This window comes from Dromiciops gliroides, chromosome 2 (genome assembly GCF_019393635.1).
Source record: "Dromiciops gliroides isolate mDroGli1 chromosome 2, mDroGli1.pri, whole genome shotgun sequence".
In the NCBI taxonomy this organism is placed as follows: Eukaryota; Metazoa; Chordata; class Mammalia; order Microbiotheria; family Microbiotheriidae; genus Dromiciops; species Dromiciops gliroides.
The window spans coordinates 561,839,672-561,855,834 of NC_057862.1; the positions used below are offsets into that span (position 1 = coordinate 561,839,672).

The 16,163-nt window shown below is 39.8% G+C and overlaps 1 protein-coding gene across 1 annotated transcript in view; it reads left to right on the forward strand.

Annotated features, from left to right (window-relative positions):
- Positions 1-1,423: 1,423 nt before the first annotated feature.
- The window catches only part of BFSP1 (beaded filament structural protein 1), a 62,701-nt gene continuing 47,961 nt past the window's right edge, over positions 1,424-16,163 (forward strand). The window contains exons 1-2 of the mRNA XM_043989602.1: positions 1,424-1,785; positions 8,605-8,665. Coding sequence (XP_043845537.1) covers positions 1,424-1,785; positions 8,605-8,665 — 423 coding nt within the window. The remainder of the gene's footprint in view (positions 1,786-8,604; positions 8,666-16,163) is intronic.

The following is a 16,163-nucleotide window of genomic DNA, read 5'->3' on the forward strand; positions in this document are numbered from 1 at the left end:
AAAACCAAAACCAAAACCAAAACCAAAAATAATAATTAGCGGGGCAGCTATGTGGCACAGTAGATAAAGCACTGGCCCTGGATTCAGGGGGACATGAATTCAAGTCCGACCTCAGACACTTGACACTTAACTAGCTGTGTGACCCTGGGCAAGTCACTTAACCCTCACTGCCCCGCAAAAAAAAAAAAAAATTAGCTCATGGGTAGGCTGGACCAATATAACAAAAATGACAATACCACCTAAATTGATCTACTTATTCAGTGCTGAATACCAATCAAGCTGTTAAAAGATTACTTTATAGAGTTAGAGTAAGGCAATAACAAAATTTATTTCGAAGTACAAAGATCAAGAATCTCAAAGAAAATAATGAAAAAAAAAAGTGGGAAGGAAGGGGGCCTAGCATTATCAGATCTAAAATTATACTACAAAGTAGTAATCATAAAAATATTTTGGACTGGTTGAAAAGTAGAATCATTTGAACAGATTAGATACACATTATATTAAAGCAAATGAACCTGATAGCTTTGTGTTTGATAAATCCAAACACCCCAGCTTCTGGGTCAGGGGCTCACTATTGGACAAAAACTCCTGGGAAAATTGGAAGGCAGTTTGGCACAAATTAGCAAGTTTTTGTTGATTTTGCCTCTTCTTATATCTTAAACTCATCTAGAATACTTTTGCTTTGGAAAAGATAGGTGAATTTTATATTTATTGAGTACCCACAGTGGTGACATAGAGAACTTCACAGACAACAGAGTTCCTGAGACATGACTAAAAGAAGTATTGTATTGATTAGTTACTGCATTATTGCTTAACTTATTTACTAATTGCCTCACGAAGGTTGAGAGAGCTGAACTTCTTTGTCCTATGGCTTTCTATGTATCATCAACCTGCCCTCATTTCTTTCACAATAACCTAACAATGAAACCAATCACAGAGAAATCATGCCTCTCATTCTTCCCAGGCCTGTCATTCAGTAAAACAAGAGGGGCCTAAACAAATATAGAACAAAAACTACTGACCCATGATGTCAATCTAGCCTTTTAATTCTCAGGGCCTCTGCAGGGCACCTGATCCACAGCCTTCTAAACCAGCTTGCAAAAGCCAAAGCCCCCTCTCTTTTATTTTCATGAGCTAGTGGGTGGTGCAAAAACACACTCTGCCCAACTGCTGACCTGGTTCTAGAAAGTCAGAGAAGAGTGACGTGGGGTACTGGGATGTTTATTTAGAGGATTGCTGGAATTCAGGCTCTTGGGACAAATGCAGAAAGCCAAGTATTTAGATATTGTATTCATCTTGTTCCCCTACCACCCAGAAGTGTTTTATTTGGTACCCACATCAGACACAGGGAGTACACAGCCCCTGGTGTGGGGCTAAAGGGAAAGAAAGGGGAGAAGGAGGGTCATAGGTATCCTAAGTAGCCATGTATAGGAGCACCTATCTGCGTGAGACCCGAAAGGAGAAATATGAGCGGGCTGATGAATTGCATGGCTCAGGAGAGCTGAGTAGCTTGGGCCAGGCTCAAGGGCTGGAGAATCTACAGGAGCTCAATGAGCGCTTTGCCAATTACATCAACTGGGCCCGGGGACTGGAGCAGCGCAATGCCATCTTCCGCAAGCAGCTAGAGACCTTCCAACGTCTAGATGAGCTGGCTAACTTGGAGGAAGCCTTTTCTGAGCAAATAGAGCTGAACCTTCAGCGGGCAAGGGACCTGGCTATTGACCGGGCCAAGCTGGAGCGGGAAGACAAGGATGCCCAACGGGTACTCGATGAGTTCCGAAATAAGTAAGCTTTGTTGGGGTGGACTCAGAATGAGACATGGCCCCAGGAGGTGGGAGCTATGGGAATGTTTGGCAGGAGCAAATTGGTACCCAGAACAGTACTTTTCTAGGAGCAAGGTGGGCAAAGTCCACTGTACCACTTACCAATGGCCACAGTTAGATGACTTCAAAGAGGATGAAAATATGAGTCTAGAAGGTGATCTGCTAATTGGTGAATGAACATGGTATTAAGTGTTTTTTAGGGACTGGTTTTTGCATGTACCATTAAGTATTGCTGTATACACGTGCATATACGCATATACCATATATATTACATACATATACACACACACACACACAAATCCAGATTAAAAAAAGTTTATTTAGATTTTCCACATGCATAACAGTAGAAGTCTTATCTTTAACAAGAATCTTTGTTGTTGTCATCATTTCAGTCATGTCTGACTCTTTGTGACCCCATTTGGGGTTTTCTTGGCAAAGATTCTGGAGTGGTTTGCCATTTCTTTCTCCAGCTCTCTTTAAACATTTTATATTGTATCAATCAAGTGATATAAATGAGTACTATTTCTCACAATGTCCTTTATTTCCAGTTATAATTGCTGTTTTAAAAAATATAGTAAGGACTGAGATTCACATGTGTAATATCCAATAAAAGGACCAAATATTGGTTGACTCTGCTTTTAGATTAATTTTTATAAAATCCATTGATGCAAGACATGTTCTGAGAGTCAAAAAGAAAAGGAAAATTGTGCACTTGTCCCAAATTCCAAAATAAAAAATTTCATGAGGGCCATTTGAACCCCAGATTAATCTTGGCCTGATAATTGAGGGAGCAATTTATTTATTTGGAACTTTAAAATAAAGGTGCTATGAGCTCTTAATTAAGGAAATCTCAGTTTTAATTTGAGTCATGTTTTCTTTATTTTACTTGGCTATTTTCTTGCTTTTGTGATTTATTTGAGAAGTTTTATTTCTTTACAAATGATCTGCTAGGAAAGCTTGTGCTTATTTGAGAGGAAAGTTGAAACTTCTTTTAAAAATGAAATTACATTTTCACAATACGCCAGTCACATATAATTTGGTTTCATATTCCTTAGTTGAATTCATAACCAGTCAAAGCTAGAAGGCTAGAAATTTATGAATCTTACTAACTTAGGATTTATTCTATACTTAGGAATTTAAAGGACTTTAAAAAGCAGAATTTTAATACATGAAAAGTAGTAAGAACTTCTCCTAGGGTATTTATAGGTCTAGCTTAGACTATTTTGGGGGGGGCAGGTGGGGGGTCCAAACCTATGATTTTATCCATCTCAGGGATTCTTCCATGCAGGCTATCCCTCTACCCATGCAGATAGACAATTGTTCTGCAGTTTTTAATTTTAGAGAATTACTCGAGTCCTTGAGAGGTTTCATGACTTGTCCTGGGTACATCTGGTACATCAGAGGGAAGACTTGAATCTAGGTCTTCTTCACTCCAAGAATAGTTTCTCTATTCACAATATCACACTTCTTTTTGGGCTAGACTAGTAAAATGAAATAGGGTAATTAGGTGATAGTTCAGACCACTTAACAAAATTATTGCTTTTATCTCAATAATCTTGAAGAGGTAGTATATGAGGAACCGGGTTCAAATTCTGCCTTCTGGAGTTTATTGCCTGTATAACCTCAGGCATATCATATAACTTTCCTAAGCTTCAGTTTCTTTTTTTTTTTTTTTTGCCAGGGCAATGAGGGTTAAGTGACTTGCCCAGGGTCACACAGCTAGTAAGTGTCAAGCGTCTGAGGCTGGATTTGAACTCAGGTACTCCTGAATCCAAGGCCAGTGCTTTATCTACTGTGCCACCTAGCTGCCCCCTTCGGTTTCTTTTTCTGTAGAATGGGAAGGAGAGGGAAAGGAATAAGCATTTATATAATGCCTACTCAGGGGGCATCATTCTAGACACTTAAAGACCCCAAAACAAATATTATCTTGGGGGGGAGCAGCTAGGTGGTGCAGTCGAGAGAGTACCACCCCTGAAGTCAGGAGGACCTGGGTTCAAATTTGGCCTCAGACACTTGTAAGTCACTTAACCTGGATTGCTTCCCCCAAACAAAACAAAACATAATTATTATCTCATTTGATCCTCACAGAAACCCTTCAAGTTAGGGGGCTGTTATTATCACCCCCATCTTACAGTTGAGGAAACAGAGGCAGCCAGAGGTTAAATGACCTGCCCAAGAGTCACACAGAGCTAGTAAGTGTCTAAGGCTGGATTTGAACTCTAGTGTTCCTGATTCCAGGCCCAGCACTGTAGCCACTGTGCCCCCAGCTTCCTAAAATGATAGGGTAGGATTAGATGAAATCTTAGGTCCCTTCCATGGTAGCTCTAGGTAATAATTACACCTAGTATTTATAAGGTGCTTTAAGGTTTGCAAAATACTTTATATTTGTTATTTCATTTTGTCCTCACACCAAGCCTGTGAGGTAGATGCTGTTTTTAAAGTGACTTGCCCAGGGTCACACAGCTAGTGTCAAGTGTCTGAGGTTGGATTTGAACTCAGGTCCTCCTCAATACAGGGCCATTGCTTTATCCACTGTGCCACCTAGCTGCCCCTCTGTTATCCCCATTTTACAGATAAAAACACTGAGACAGAGAGGTTAAATTATTTGCCCAAGGTCACATAGTAAGTATCTAGGGCAGGATCTGAATTCAGGTCCTCCTGATTCCAGGTCTAGTGCTCTATCCAATTTATTGCTCAAGCACCTCCTAGATCTAGCTCCTACACATTGAAATCTGTGGTGGGGGTGGGGGCTTGGGGGTACTTAAAATTACATTTTTTATAATTTAAGAAGTTGTTAATTGTACCGGATGGAATCCTATCTTTAAATGGGTGGAAATCACAGGCATTACTATTATATTATGCAGAATGCTAAATTTGTTTTTATGGAAGGAGGGGGAATAAGCATTTAGATAACATCTATTATGTACCAGATACTATGCTGAGTGCTTTACAAATATTGTCCCATCTGATCATTAGAAAACACCTGGAAGGTAGGTGCTAATATTATCCCCTCTTTTAAGGTTCAGGAAACTGAGGCAGATAGAGGTTAAGTGACTTGCCCAGGGTCACACAGCTAGTAAGCATCTGAGACTGAATTTGAATTCAGGTCTTCCTGACTCTATCCATTGTGTCACCTAGCAGCCTAGTAGCAAAACCCTGGTCAGTGTTTTCAGTAGGAAGGAGAGAGCAGAAAATTTATGAATTTGGCTTCTGTTTCCAAACATATGCTCAAAGCTAATTTTATCTGTTTAAGAAACAACTCTTATAAAAAAATAAATAAAAAACAAAACAAACAAAAAAGGAAACAACTCTTGCCTTGATTAAAACTATGAGAACTATCACAAAATCATAGAATTTTAGAATTGAAAGGGATCTTAGAGACAGTATAGTTTAAAGGATCATAAAATTGTTTTAAAAATGCATTTTAAGGGGGCGGCTACGTGGCGCAGTGGATAAAACACCGGCCCTGGATTCAGGAGTACCTGAGTTCAAATCCAGCCTCAGACACTTACTAGCTGTGTGACCCTGGGCAAGTTACTTAACCCCCATTGCCCCACAAAAAAAACCAAAAACAAACAAAAAAATGCATTTTAAAACACATTTTTATTGATTTCATTATTTCCCACTTAACATTTTTTTCATTTTAAAATATTTTAAGGTCCAAATTCTCTCCCTCCCTCCTGCCCCTTCCCCATCCCTTGAGAAGGCAACATGATATTGATTATATTTGTGAAGTCATGCAAAACATATTTCCATATTAGTCATGAAAGAATTTTTTTTTTCAGTGGGGCAATTGGGGTTAAGTGACTTGCCCAGGGTCACACAGCTAGTAAGTGTTAAGTGCCTGAGGCCGGATTTGAACTCAGGTACTCCTGACTCCAGGGCCGGTGCTCTATCCACTGCACCACCTAGCTGCCCCGAAAGAAATATTTTTAAAATAAAAAAATTGGCAACGTTATTTTAATGTAATTGGTTTCCTTTGCAATTCATTCTGAGAAGGGGTCCACAAGTTTCACCTGTGGAAGGGTTCTATACACAAAAGGGTCCTTGACACAAAAAAGATTAAGAACCCCTAAACTAGTCCACAGCCTCACTCAGGAGATAACTCAAGCCTTTCTAGGTGGAGTGTTTTATCTAAGGTCTCACATGCTAGTAATCTGGATCCTAGTCTTCCTTGTTTACCATCCCCCCTCCCATTATGAAATATAAAAGTTATGAAATTCAAGTATATTTGCAAAATAACAACTCACCTTCCTTTATTAAAGGCCAGTAAACAAGACAAAATGAGGGGCAGCTTGATAGAATGGATAGAGTAGCCTAGGAGTTGGTAAAATCTTGGTTCCTGTCTCTTCTCTGACAGATAAAAACTGTGTGCCCCTGGACAAGTCACTTAACCGATCAGTGCCCCAGACAACTCTCCAAAAAAGTTGCAGAGAAGGTGGCAACTGTATAGGCAAAGTAAGCTCCCCATTGGAAGCACCACCTATAACAATGACATTACAGGTTTTGTTCTTGCCCCTACCTTGGAAATAACAATCTCAACACACAATTCAAAAATTCACCAATTGGGGCAGCTAGGTGGCACAGTGGATGGAGCACCAGCCCTGTATTCAGGAGGACCTGAATTCAAATCTGGCCTCAGACACTTTATGTTTACTAGCTGTGTGACCCTGGGCAAGTCACTTTACCCTCATTGCCCCACAAACAAACAAAAAAATAAATAAAAATTCACCAATTGCATTTCTTCAAAGCGAACTCTGTCTTAGACTGGATGTGTGTAGATACACAAAGGGACCTGTGCTCAGGTGATGCAGAGGAAGGAGGAAAGCTATTTTGGGAATTGGCATCTCCTCTTCCTGCATGTGGAAAGATTTCCCAAGGTACTGTTTCCTTTTCTCAGCAGAACATTTTGCTGAGTTACTCTTCTTTGCTTCCCAAGCAGTGGCATTTCCCCTAGAGTTAAGGAGAGAAACATCCCAGAAACAAGAGGATGTTTGTCTGTTAAATTGCAGTGTTTCAAAAGGTCTGTGGTTTCACTTCTGTGGCTACCTTCTCCACTCATGTGGTGCTCTCCCCCTTTATGTTAGTCCATGGTCTTTCTAAGGGGAGGTGAGGATAGCATATATATACTGCTAAGATTGTTTTACACATATCCCATTTGATCCTCACAACAACCTTGGGAGGAGGTGCTATTATCACCCACATTTTACAGTTGAGGAAACTGAGGCAAATGAAGGTTTAAGTGATCCAGCTAGTAAGTGTCTGAGGCCAGATCTGAGATCAGATCTTCTTGACTCCAGTCCCGGGGACTCTATCCACTGGATCACCAACTGCCTTCATGTGCCTTCAGGAGATGTTGTGGCCAAAAAAGGCATCATCAGCTAGTGGCCAGTCCCAACGCCACTGATAGGCAGAGTCTTTCTCTAGGTCTGTCCTCTAAACCTTTCCAGGTTGGTAGAATCTGTCCAGATCTTGGACTGTCGACATAGCCTTTGAATATCTAAGATATCTCTATACCATGATGAGGTGGATTCAGAGGAGGACTTTAGTGGAAGCATATATAGACTTATCATACACATGTATGTGTGTAAATATATGTATACAATTAAGGCTCAGTGGATAGAGTGGGGGGCCTGGAGTCAAGAAGACTCACCTTCCTGAGTTCAAATCTAGCTTCAGACATTTACTAGCTGTATGATCCTGGGCAAGTCACTTAACCCTCTTTGCCTCAGTTTCCTCATCTGTCAAATGAGTTGGAGAAGGAAATGGCAAACCATTTTAATATATCTTTGTCAAGAAAACCCTAAATGGGGTCAGGAATAGTCAGACATGGCTGAACAACAACAACAACAACAACAACAACAACAACAACAACAACACACACACACACACATACACCCCATACACATATATGTATCTATCTTTATTTTTGACTTTTGGAATATAATAGCTAGTGCTTTAAGGTTTGCAAAGAACTTTACAAATATTCTCTTATCTGATCTTTGTAACAATCCTGGGAGGCAAGTGCTATTATTATCTCCTTTTTACAGATGAGGAAACTGAGGCAGACAGCATTGAAATGACTTGCCCAGAGTTATACAGCTATTAAGTGGTTGAGGCTAGATTTAAAATCAGATCGTTCTGACCCAGTCTGGTGCGCTATTCAAGGTGCTACCTTTGAATCTTTTGAAATCTTTGAATCTTTTTGCAAAATCCTAAACAGACTTGTTATATGTTGTGTACAAATTGTAGTACGTAGTTCTCTAGGAGAAAATATAAACTCCTTCGTTTGGCCTTTAAAACCCTTAGCAACCTGGTCCCAACCAACCTCTCGAGTCATATTACCCACATTCCCCTGTATGCACTCTATGGGCTAGTTAGTATGGTCTTCTTATGCGTGTCGCTCCATTTCCTGTCTCTGTGACTTTGCACTGGCTGTCCCTCATGCACCTTTCGGCCTCACTTCAACCTCTTAGAGTCCTTCGGGGCTTAGCCTGAGTTCCCTCCACACAGAGCCTTTCTTGAACCCCCTAACTACTCACAGCCTTTCTACCTTGAATGCATGAAGGACAAACAACACCACCACCTGATAAGGGCAGTGGTTTGGGTGTGGGGACTGTTTAATTTTTGCCTTTATATCTCCAGAACCTAGTTGGGTGTCTGGCCCATGGAAGGTGCTTAATAAATACTTGTTGATTGATATTATACTGCTAGCACAGTCTACAGTCTGTGTGAACAGTACATAAGCTGCTTACCTGTGGTTTATGTGTTCAATTTGCAGGTATCAAAATGAATGTGAATATCAGCTCCTGCTGAAAGAAACACTTGAACGTCTGAACAAGGTGAGTTTAATTACAACTTTGGGTTTGGGCAGGTTCACAGACAGTGTTGTATTGAATTGCTGAGATGTCTGCTTAATGTATTTTCCCTTTAAGCAACTTTACAGTTTGGATTTGGGTAAGGAGTTACTTTATTCTCCCTGTTTTTTTTTTTCTGTTTCTCTCCTCTCCTCTCCCTCTCCCTCTCTGTTTCTCTGTTTCTGTCTCCTTGTCTGAGGTAGTTACTGGAGGTATTATTCCCATTTTATAGATGATGAAACAGAGGCTTACAGAGGCTGGACTGAAAATTCTCCATACTTTTTTTTTTTGGAGGGGGGCGGATGAGGGGATATACACACATATATGTCTGTCTATCTATCTATCTATCTATCTATCTATCTATCTATCTATCTATCTATCTATCTATCTATCTATCTATCTATCATGCTTCAATCTGTATTCAGACACCATCAGTTCTTTTTCTGGAGATGGACTGCATTTTTCATAGGTCCATCAGAGTTGTCTTGGATCATTGTATTGCTGAAAATAGCTAAGTCATTCACAGTTGATCATCTTACAATATTGCTGCTACTTTGTATACACTTTGCATCAGCTCATGTAAGTCTTTCCAGGTTTTTCTGACATCATTCTGCTTATCATTTCTTATAGCACAATAGTGTTCCATCATAATCTCATCAAGGGGATATATTTTTAAGGAGGTTTGTTTATTTTGTTGTTGTTGTTGAGAAGTGTCTGTTGTACCAAAAAAGTATCAATTTTATTTATTTATTTATTTTGGTGGTGCAGTGAGGTTTGAGTGACTTGCCCAGGATCACACAGCTAGTAAGTGTCAAATGTCTGAGGTCAGATTTGAGCTCAGGTCCTCCTGAATCCAGGGCTGGTGCTTTATGCACTGTGCCACCTAGCTGCCCCCAAAAAGTATCAATTTAAAAAAAATATGACACCAACCAACATGGATACATAACCAGAAGGGAGACTAGGTCAAGGTACTCCCAAAGGTTAGTCCAGAAGGTCAAACCAGCCTGTCTAGTGACTATACTTCAATAAGGTTAATCAGTATTATAAGTGATAACCACTGGTAAGGGCAGGACTTTCTGAGGCACTGTAGCCATAGATACTTCCAGGACCAGATAGGCAAATAGCTTTCTTACAGGGCCAGGGCTCTGCAGCCTGAACAAATACCTTGGCAGCAGGTTCTGGGAGGAGCACAGTGGTCTAGCGGATAGAGCTCTGGATCAGATGTCAGGAGGGCTGGGTTTGATCCGTACTGTGTGCCCAGAAGGAAGTTGCTTAATCTCTAAGAGCCTGTTTCCTCACCTGTAAAATTTGGATAATATTATTTACAATACCTGTCTTGCAGGATTGTTGTGAGCAAATCTTAAAGTGATCCACACATATGTATATAGATCTATAGCTATTGACATTCCATATAATCTCAGAAGATCCTCCTTATCCTACTACCAATCTCACGGATGAGTCTCTAGTCCTGGAAAAATGCCACATTCCCCCCCTTTCCCCCAGTATTCTTGGAATACCTTTGAAGAGTCAGGGTGATGTCTAAGGCCACAGGGTCCAGTGTGCTTCCCCCAGGATGATCAGTTGAGAAGCCTTTAAGTCAGTCAGCCTTTAGCAGCTTTTCGAAAGGGTATTTTATTAAAGTTTGTAAGAAGGAAAGAAAGAGGAAACAAGCATTTAATAAACGCCTGTTATGTGCCAACCACTGGGCAAATATTCTCCCATTTGATCCTTACAATAACCTTGGGAGGTAGGTACCATTATGATGCCCATTTTATAGTTGAGGAAACTGAGGCAGACAGCAGGTAAATGACTTGCCCCAGGCTGGATTTGAGCTCAGGTCTTCAGTAAGAACAGTTGATACAAAACTTCCAAAAAAAAAAAAAAACCAAACCCCAAAACCAAACCCAAACCAAAAAAACCTTTCCAAAAACAACCAATGACACAACCCATGACATACATCCACGAGGGGGAGCTTGTGAGCAGGCCAGGGGACATCCAGATCCAAGCTCTGACCATTCCAGAAAATTCCATCTGCACTGATGTTGGCTCCCCGACAGCTGAAGAGCTGGGGCCCTACAATTCAGATCCAGAGTTTTGTATAAAGTCCTCACTTCTCCCTTTTATGCTAGGCTATTCTTTCAAGCAGCTGTGTGGGAAGGTTGCTCAATTTTTGAGAATGGCTTTTGGTATCACAGAAAGTTTTTTACAAAAGGAAAAGAAAATAAGTCAAAGGACTGAAATGGGATTAGTGCAATGTCCAGGGTTGTGAAAACAGCAAATCTGCTGCTCAATTTGTTTCTTTCTCTCTCCCCTCGACCTAGCTTGAAACAAAAGAAAATAGTATTCTCCTTTTTAAAAGAACGGGGTTCTTCCCCCCCTCTCCTTTTCTGCATAATTCAGTGGGGATAGGGACTGCACTTGTTATTTCATTCACAGAAGGATTTCCCAGGTGAGGAAATACCCTACACTAGTGCAAATTGGTACCTGCTCTGCAACATACAGAGGGCTGCCTAGAACACTGAGCAGTTATAAGTGCCACTGTGTCTAATTCAACAGAAGACAAAAAAAATTGGGCTGTGCAATTCAACCACCAATCAAAATGGTCCTTGTCTGTTGTCCAACAAGTACTTGTTTTTCTTTTTAAAGAAATAGTTTTGGTTAGATAGCATAAGCACAAAATTAAATGGAGAAATTAAAACTCTTAATCTTGCCTGAAGAAACAAGGAAGAGAAAATGGAAAAACAGAAGTGAGAGGACTGGCTGACAAAAAGGGAAACCTGATCTTTCTCTGGATTGTGAAAGGGAGGGGGAAGAGGAAGAGGGTTACCATCTTAGCTTTCTGAGTCACCTGATCAGGAACAAAAGTCCATGAGATCCTGAGCCAAATACCTCCACCATCCATCCATTCTTGCCCATTGTTCCCTTTCACCTTTACTCACACACACTGTATTCTGATTCTCAGCCATGCGTGATGATTCCTCTGAAGTTGCCTACTCTGGGCTTCCTCCTTCTTTCTAGGAGTCTATTGAAATTCAAGGCCAGGGGGAAGAGACCAGAGATCTTTGACACTGTGGATTGTCTGACCAAGCAGTGGGTGTGTCCCCTATGAAGTTTTCTAGGCAATCTAGTGGGTATCTTTGCCTTAACTTATTCAGTTGAGAAGAAAGCCATTTATTTAAGGATTTATATAGACAAATGAATGACTTTCAGGAGCTAACCTAGAGTTGTAACAAAGTTGACACCATCAACCCCATCAGCTACATATCTTATAGCTAATTTATTCAATAAAATTGATGTGAATTGTGAGCTGGAGAAATGGAAATATTCTGAATTATTAGAGAAAGATTAAATACGGAGAAATGCAATGTTGTAATAGAAAAAAAAACAACAACACAGTGAACCAGAAGCCCAAAGGCCTGGATCTGAGTCCCAGATTCTGTACTACCTAGCTATGAGGCCATGCACAGAGCCTATAATATCTTTGGACCTGTTTCCTCATATCTAACATGAGGAAAATGATGCTTGTGGTAACTAACTTGCAGGATGGTTGTGAGGAAAACACTTTAGAAACCATAAACCTATGAATATGAGTAATGATTAAAGGCAGGAAGGGATGGAAATAAGCACTTATATACTGCCTACTAGGTACCAGGTACTGTGCTAAGTGATTTGCAGATATCTTATATGATTCTCACAATAACCCTGAGAGGTAGGTGTTGTTATTATTCCCATTTTATGGTGGAGGAAACTGAGGCATACCTAGGTTAAATGACTTGCCCAGGGTCATACAGTAAGTATCTGAGGCTATATTTGAACTTAGGTTTTCCTGACTCCAGACCCAGCATGTTAATCTAGCTTTCTCTTTAGACCTCCAACAGCAAAAGCTGAAAAAAGAACTTTCTAGTCAAACATCATTTAACCAGAAATTCAAATGACATCTATTCACCCTCTGAGGTTTTTGTTATATTTATGAATTCTGTTTTTTGGTGGTTCTTATTGTAAAGCCTCACCAGATACTCATTGTTACTCTGATCCTCTTCTCAATAGCTAATCCTAAATGTGACAGGGCACATGTGTGTTTTTGATGACTGGGTCAGAATGGTTAGAATCAGTCAGGGTCTCAATAAGGAAAAAAGGAGAAGTTTTCACTGATGCCACCTTTGAAAGAGCGGCTGACAGCATAATGAAAACATGTGCATCTTCACATCTTAATTTTGGAAACACAGCAGAGAAGGGAGAGGGAGGAAGAGGGGGGACAGAAACAGAGACAGAGACAGAGACAGAGATAGACAGAGATGGAGAGACAGACTGATAGGCAGACACGCCTACAGGGAGTGGGGGAGGGAGAGGGGGGAGAGGGAGGGAGGGAGAGAGAAGAGAAGAGAAGAGAGAAAGAGAATTCCCCTCAAATGCATTAACAGCTACAGTGTCCTTTGGGGGCAGGCTAAGGTAGCAACTTGGGCAGCCAGGTGATACAGAGTGGTGTGTCTGGAGGCAGGGAGACTCATCATACTGTGTTCAAATCTGGCCTCAGACTCTTACTAGCTGTGTGATCCTGGACAAGTCACTTCACCCTGTTTGCCTCAATTTTCTCATCTGTAAAATGAGCTGGAAAAGGAAATGGCAAACCACTCCAGTATCTCTGCTAAGAGAACCTCCAATGGGATCATGAAGAGTCAGACATGACTGAAAAAAATGACTTTACAACAACAAGGTAGCAACTCACCAGACAAAAGCCCTTAAAGGAGGGAGAAATGTTGCCAAAAAGCAAGTCGATAACCTTTTATTTTGATGAACAGGATAATTTGAGTTTTAATAGACACTGTGAAGTTTAATTTGAAAGACTTAATGTGCTGGAGAGCCAACCTGGACTCAAACGTGTTCTCTGTGAAGTTTCACCTAATGACCTCTTCCCCCCACTCCCATGAAGACCTTGTTCCACTTGGATTTCACATGGTATTTGGCTTGCACTTCTCTAATGCACATGACATGTATTATTTTGTGTTATAATAATTCCCGAATGCATCATGATTTCCTAGTGGATTGTAAACTCCATAAGGGCAGAAACCACATTTTATTTAAACTTTGTATCTTTCTTGGGGCTTACTATAGCAGGGTAGGTGCCATCTGTATTCTGTGGGTGCTTGACAAATGTCACTGAAAAATTTCACTTTTTATTTATTATTTTATTTTTAATTTATGGAATAAAACAAGTATTTCCATAACCTAGTATAATAAAAAAATTGCACATGAAGCTATAAATCTATATTATGAACAAATTTCTATTCCTTTTATTTTTATTTTTATTTTTTTTAGTGAGGCAATTGGGGTTAAGTGACTTGCCCATGGTCACACAGCTAGTAAGTGTTAAGTGTCTGAGGCCGGATTTGAACTCAGGTATTCCTGACTTCAAGGGCTGGTGCTCTATCCACTGCGCCATCTAGCTGCCCCTATTCCTTTTAAATATATAATAAACCTATCATGTAAATTTCTTTGCATTCTTTTGTTTCTTCCCTCCTCCTCCCCTGCCCTAGAGATAGCTATCATTAGACACACACTCATATGTGTGTGTACATATATACATATATATATGTGAAATAATTCTATACATAATTTTATTTACCACTTCTTTCTCTGGATGCAGATAGCATTTTCCTTCCTATGTCCTTTGTAGTTAATTTGGATATTTATAACAGTCAAAATGATTTAGTTACTCAAAGTTCATAAAATAATATTGCTATTACTATATACATTGTTCTTTTGGTTCTGCTCATTTTGTGCTTCATTATTTTGTGCAAGTCTATCCATGTTTTTATAAGATCATCAAGATCCATTGCAATTACCACAATTTGTTCATTCATTCCCCAAGTGAAGGGCATCCCTGCAATTTTCAGTTCTTTGCCACCCCAAAAAGAGCTGCTATAAATATTCTTTTTTTTTTTTAAGTGAGGCAATTGGGGTTAACTGACTTACCCAGGGTCACACAGCTAGTAAATGTTATGTGTCTGAGGCCGGATTTGAACTCAGGTACTCCTGACTCCAGGGCTGGTGCTCTATCCACTGCGCCACCTAGCTGCTCCTGCTATAAATATTATAGAACATATAGATTTTTTTCTTTTTTTCCTAATCATCTTTGGAAATGGTTCTATTAGTTGTATTTCTGGGTCAAATAAATATACATTTTAATTTAATTGTTGGACAATGTTTTACAAAGAATTTTGAGTAAAATTTGATTTAGATTAATAAGCTATCCATTTTATTCCTTTCATCTTCAAAGACTTTTCAGACTTTGTTTTCATTCTGTTCACATTGTTGATCCTCTTTAGAAACTGTGATCCTGTTGGTATGTATCATGGGTTGTTGATAGATCACTATAAACCTAGAAGCTATAGCAATTATTACCCCCAGGACTTTGCACTAGGTCCATTGATGTTTTCAATGGTGACTTGTCTGATTGGGAAAAAAGAAAATTGCTCATTAAGTCCGTAGATGACCCCCAAGCAAGATATAGCTGTACAATGACTGGAGATTAGAATCAGAATTCAGTACTTACTATTGAGATTTTCTGATGCTGAGTCTATGTAGGTATTCAGTTCATTCCAGAGTTCAGTTCTTTGCCTTGTAATATGCTACCCACTGTGACTTTTGCCATGTGGTCTCCAGGGTAGATGCCATTTTATTACTTTCCAGTCATTAAATTAAAATTGGGTATATGTATTTCTGCATGGTCTGTGCTCTCTTCACCACCAAGAAGCAGACTATCTTTTTTCCTGTTCCAAAATCAATCAATCAATCGCTTGACAAGCATTTATTTGCCAGGCATTGGGCCAGATACTAAGGATTCAAATATAATTAATAAACCAATTCCTACTTTCAAGGAGGTCACATTCTGATGGGAGAATACAGAAAGTACAGAAATCTTAATTTTTTTTTCTCTCTCAGTTGTCTATCAGATTCCTGTTTCCACGTGAGGAACATTTTCAGACTGATACCTTGACCCCAATGAATGCACAGTCCTTTTTTGCCCATTGGCTCAGTCTGCTAACTCCTAAAGGTGACTGAGATTATAGGAGTAGTTTTCCTAATCACTTTATTACATTTTCAGATTTACAAAACTTTAACTATACAATTGAAGTACTATAGGCAGAAATCTCATCCAACAAAGAGGGAATATTAGAATTATTTAAAATAAGGGCAAATGAGAACCTGAGGAGCTTTCTTAGAAATAAAGCAACCGAGCTTTTGTGATGTTAATTTTTTTTTTTTTTTTGGTGAGGCAATTGGGGTTAAGTGACTTGCCCAGGGTCACACAGCTAGTAAATGTCAAATGTCTGAGGCCGGATTTGAACTTAGGTTCTCCTGAATCCAGGGCCGGTGCTCTATCCACTGCGCCACCTAGCTGCCCCCTTGTGATGTTAATTTTGAATTTTGAGAGGATTTTTATGTTGAACCAACTAACATTTATTAAGCTCCTTCTATGTGC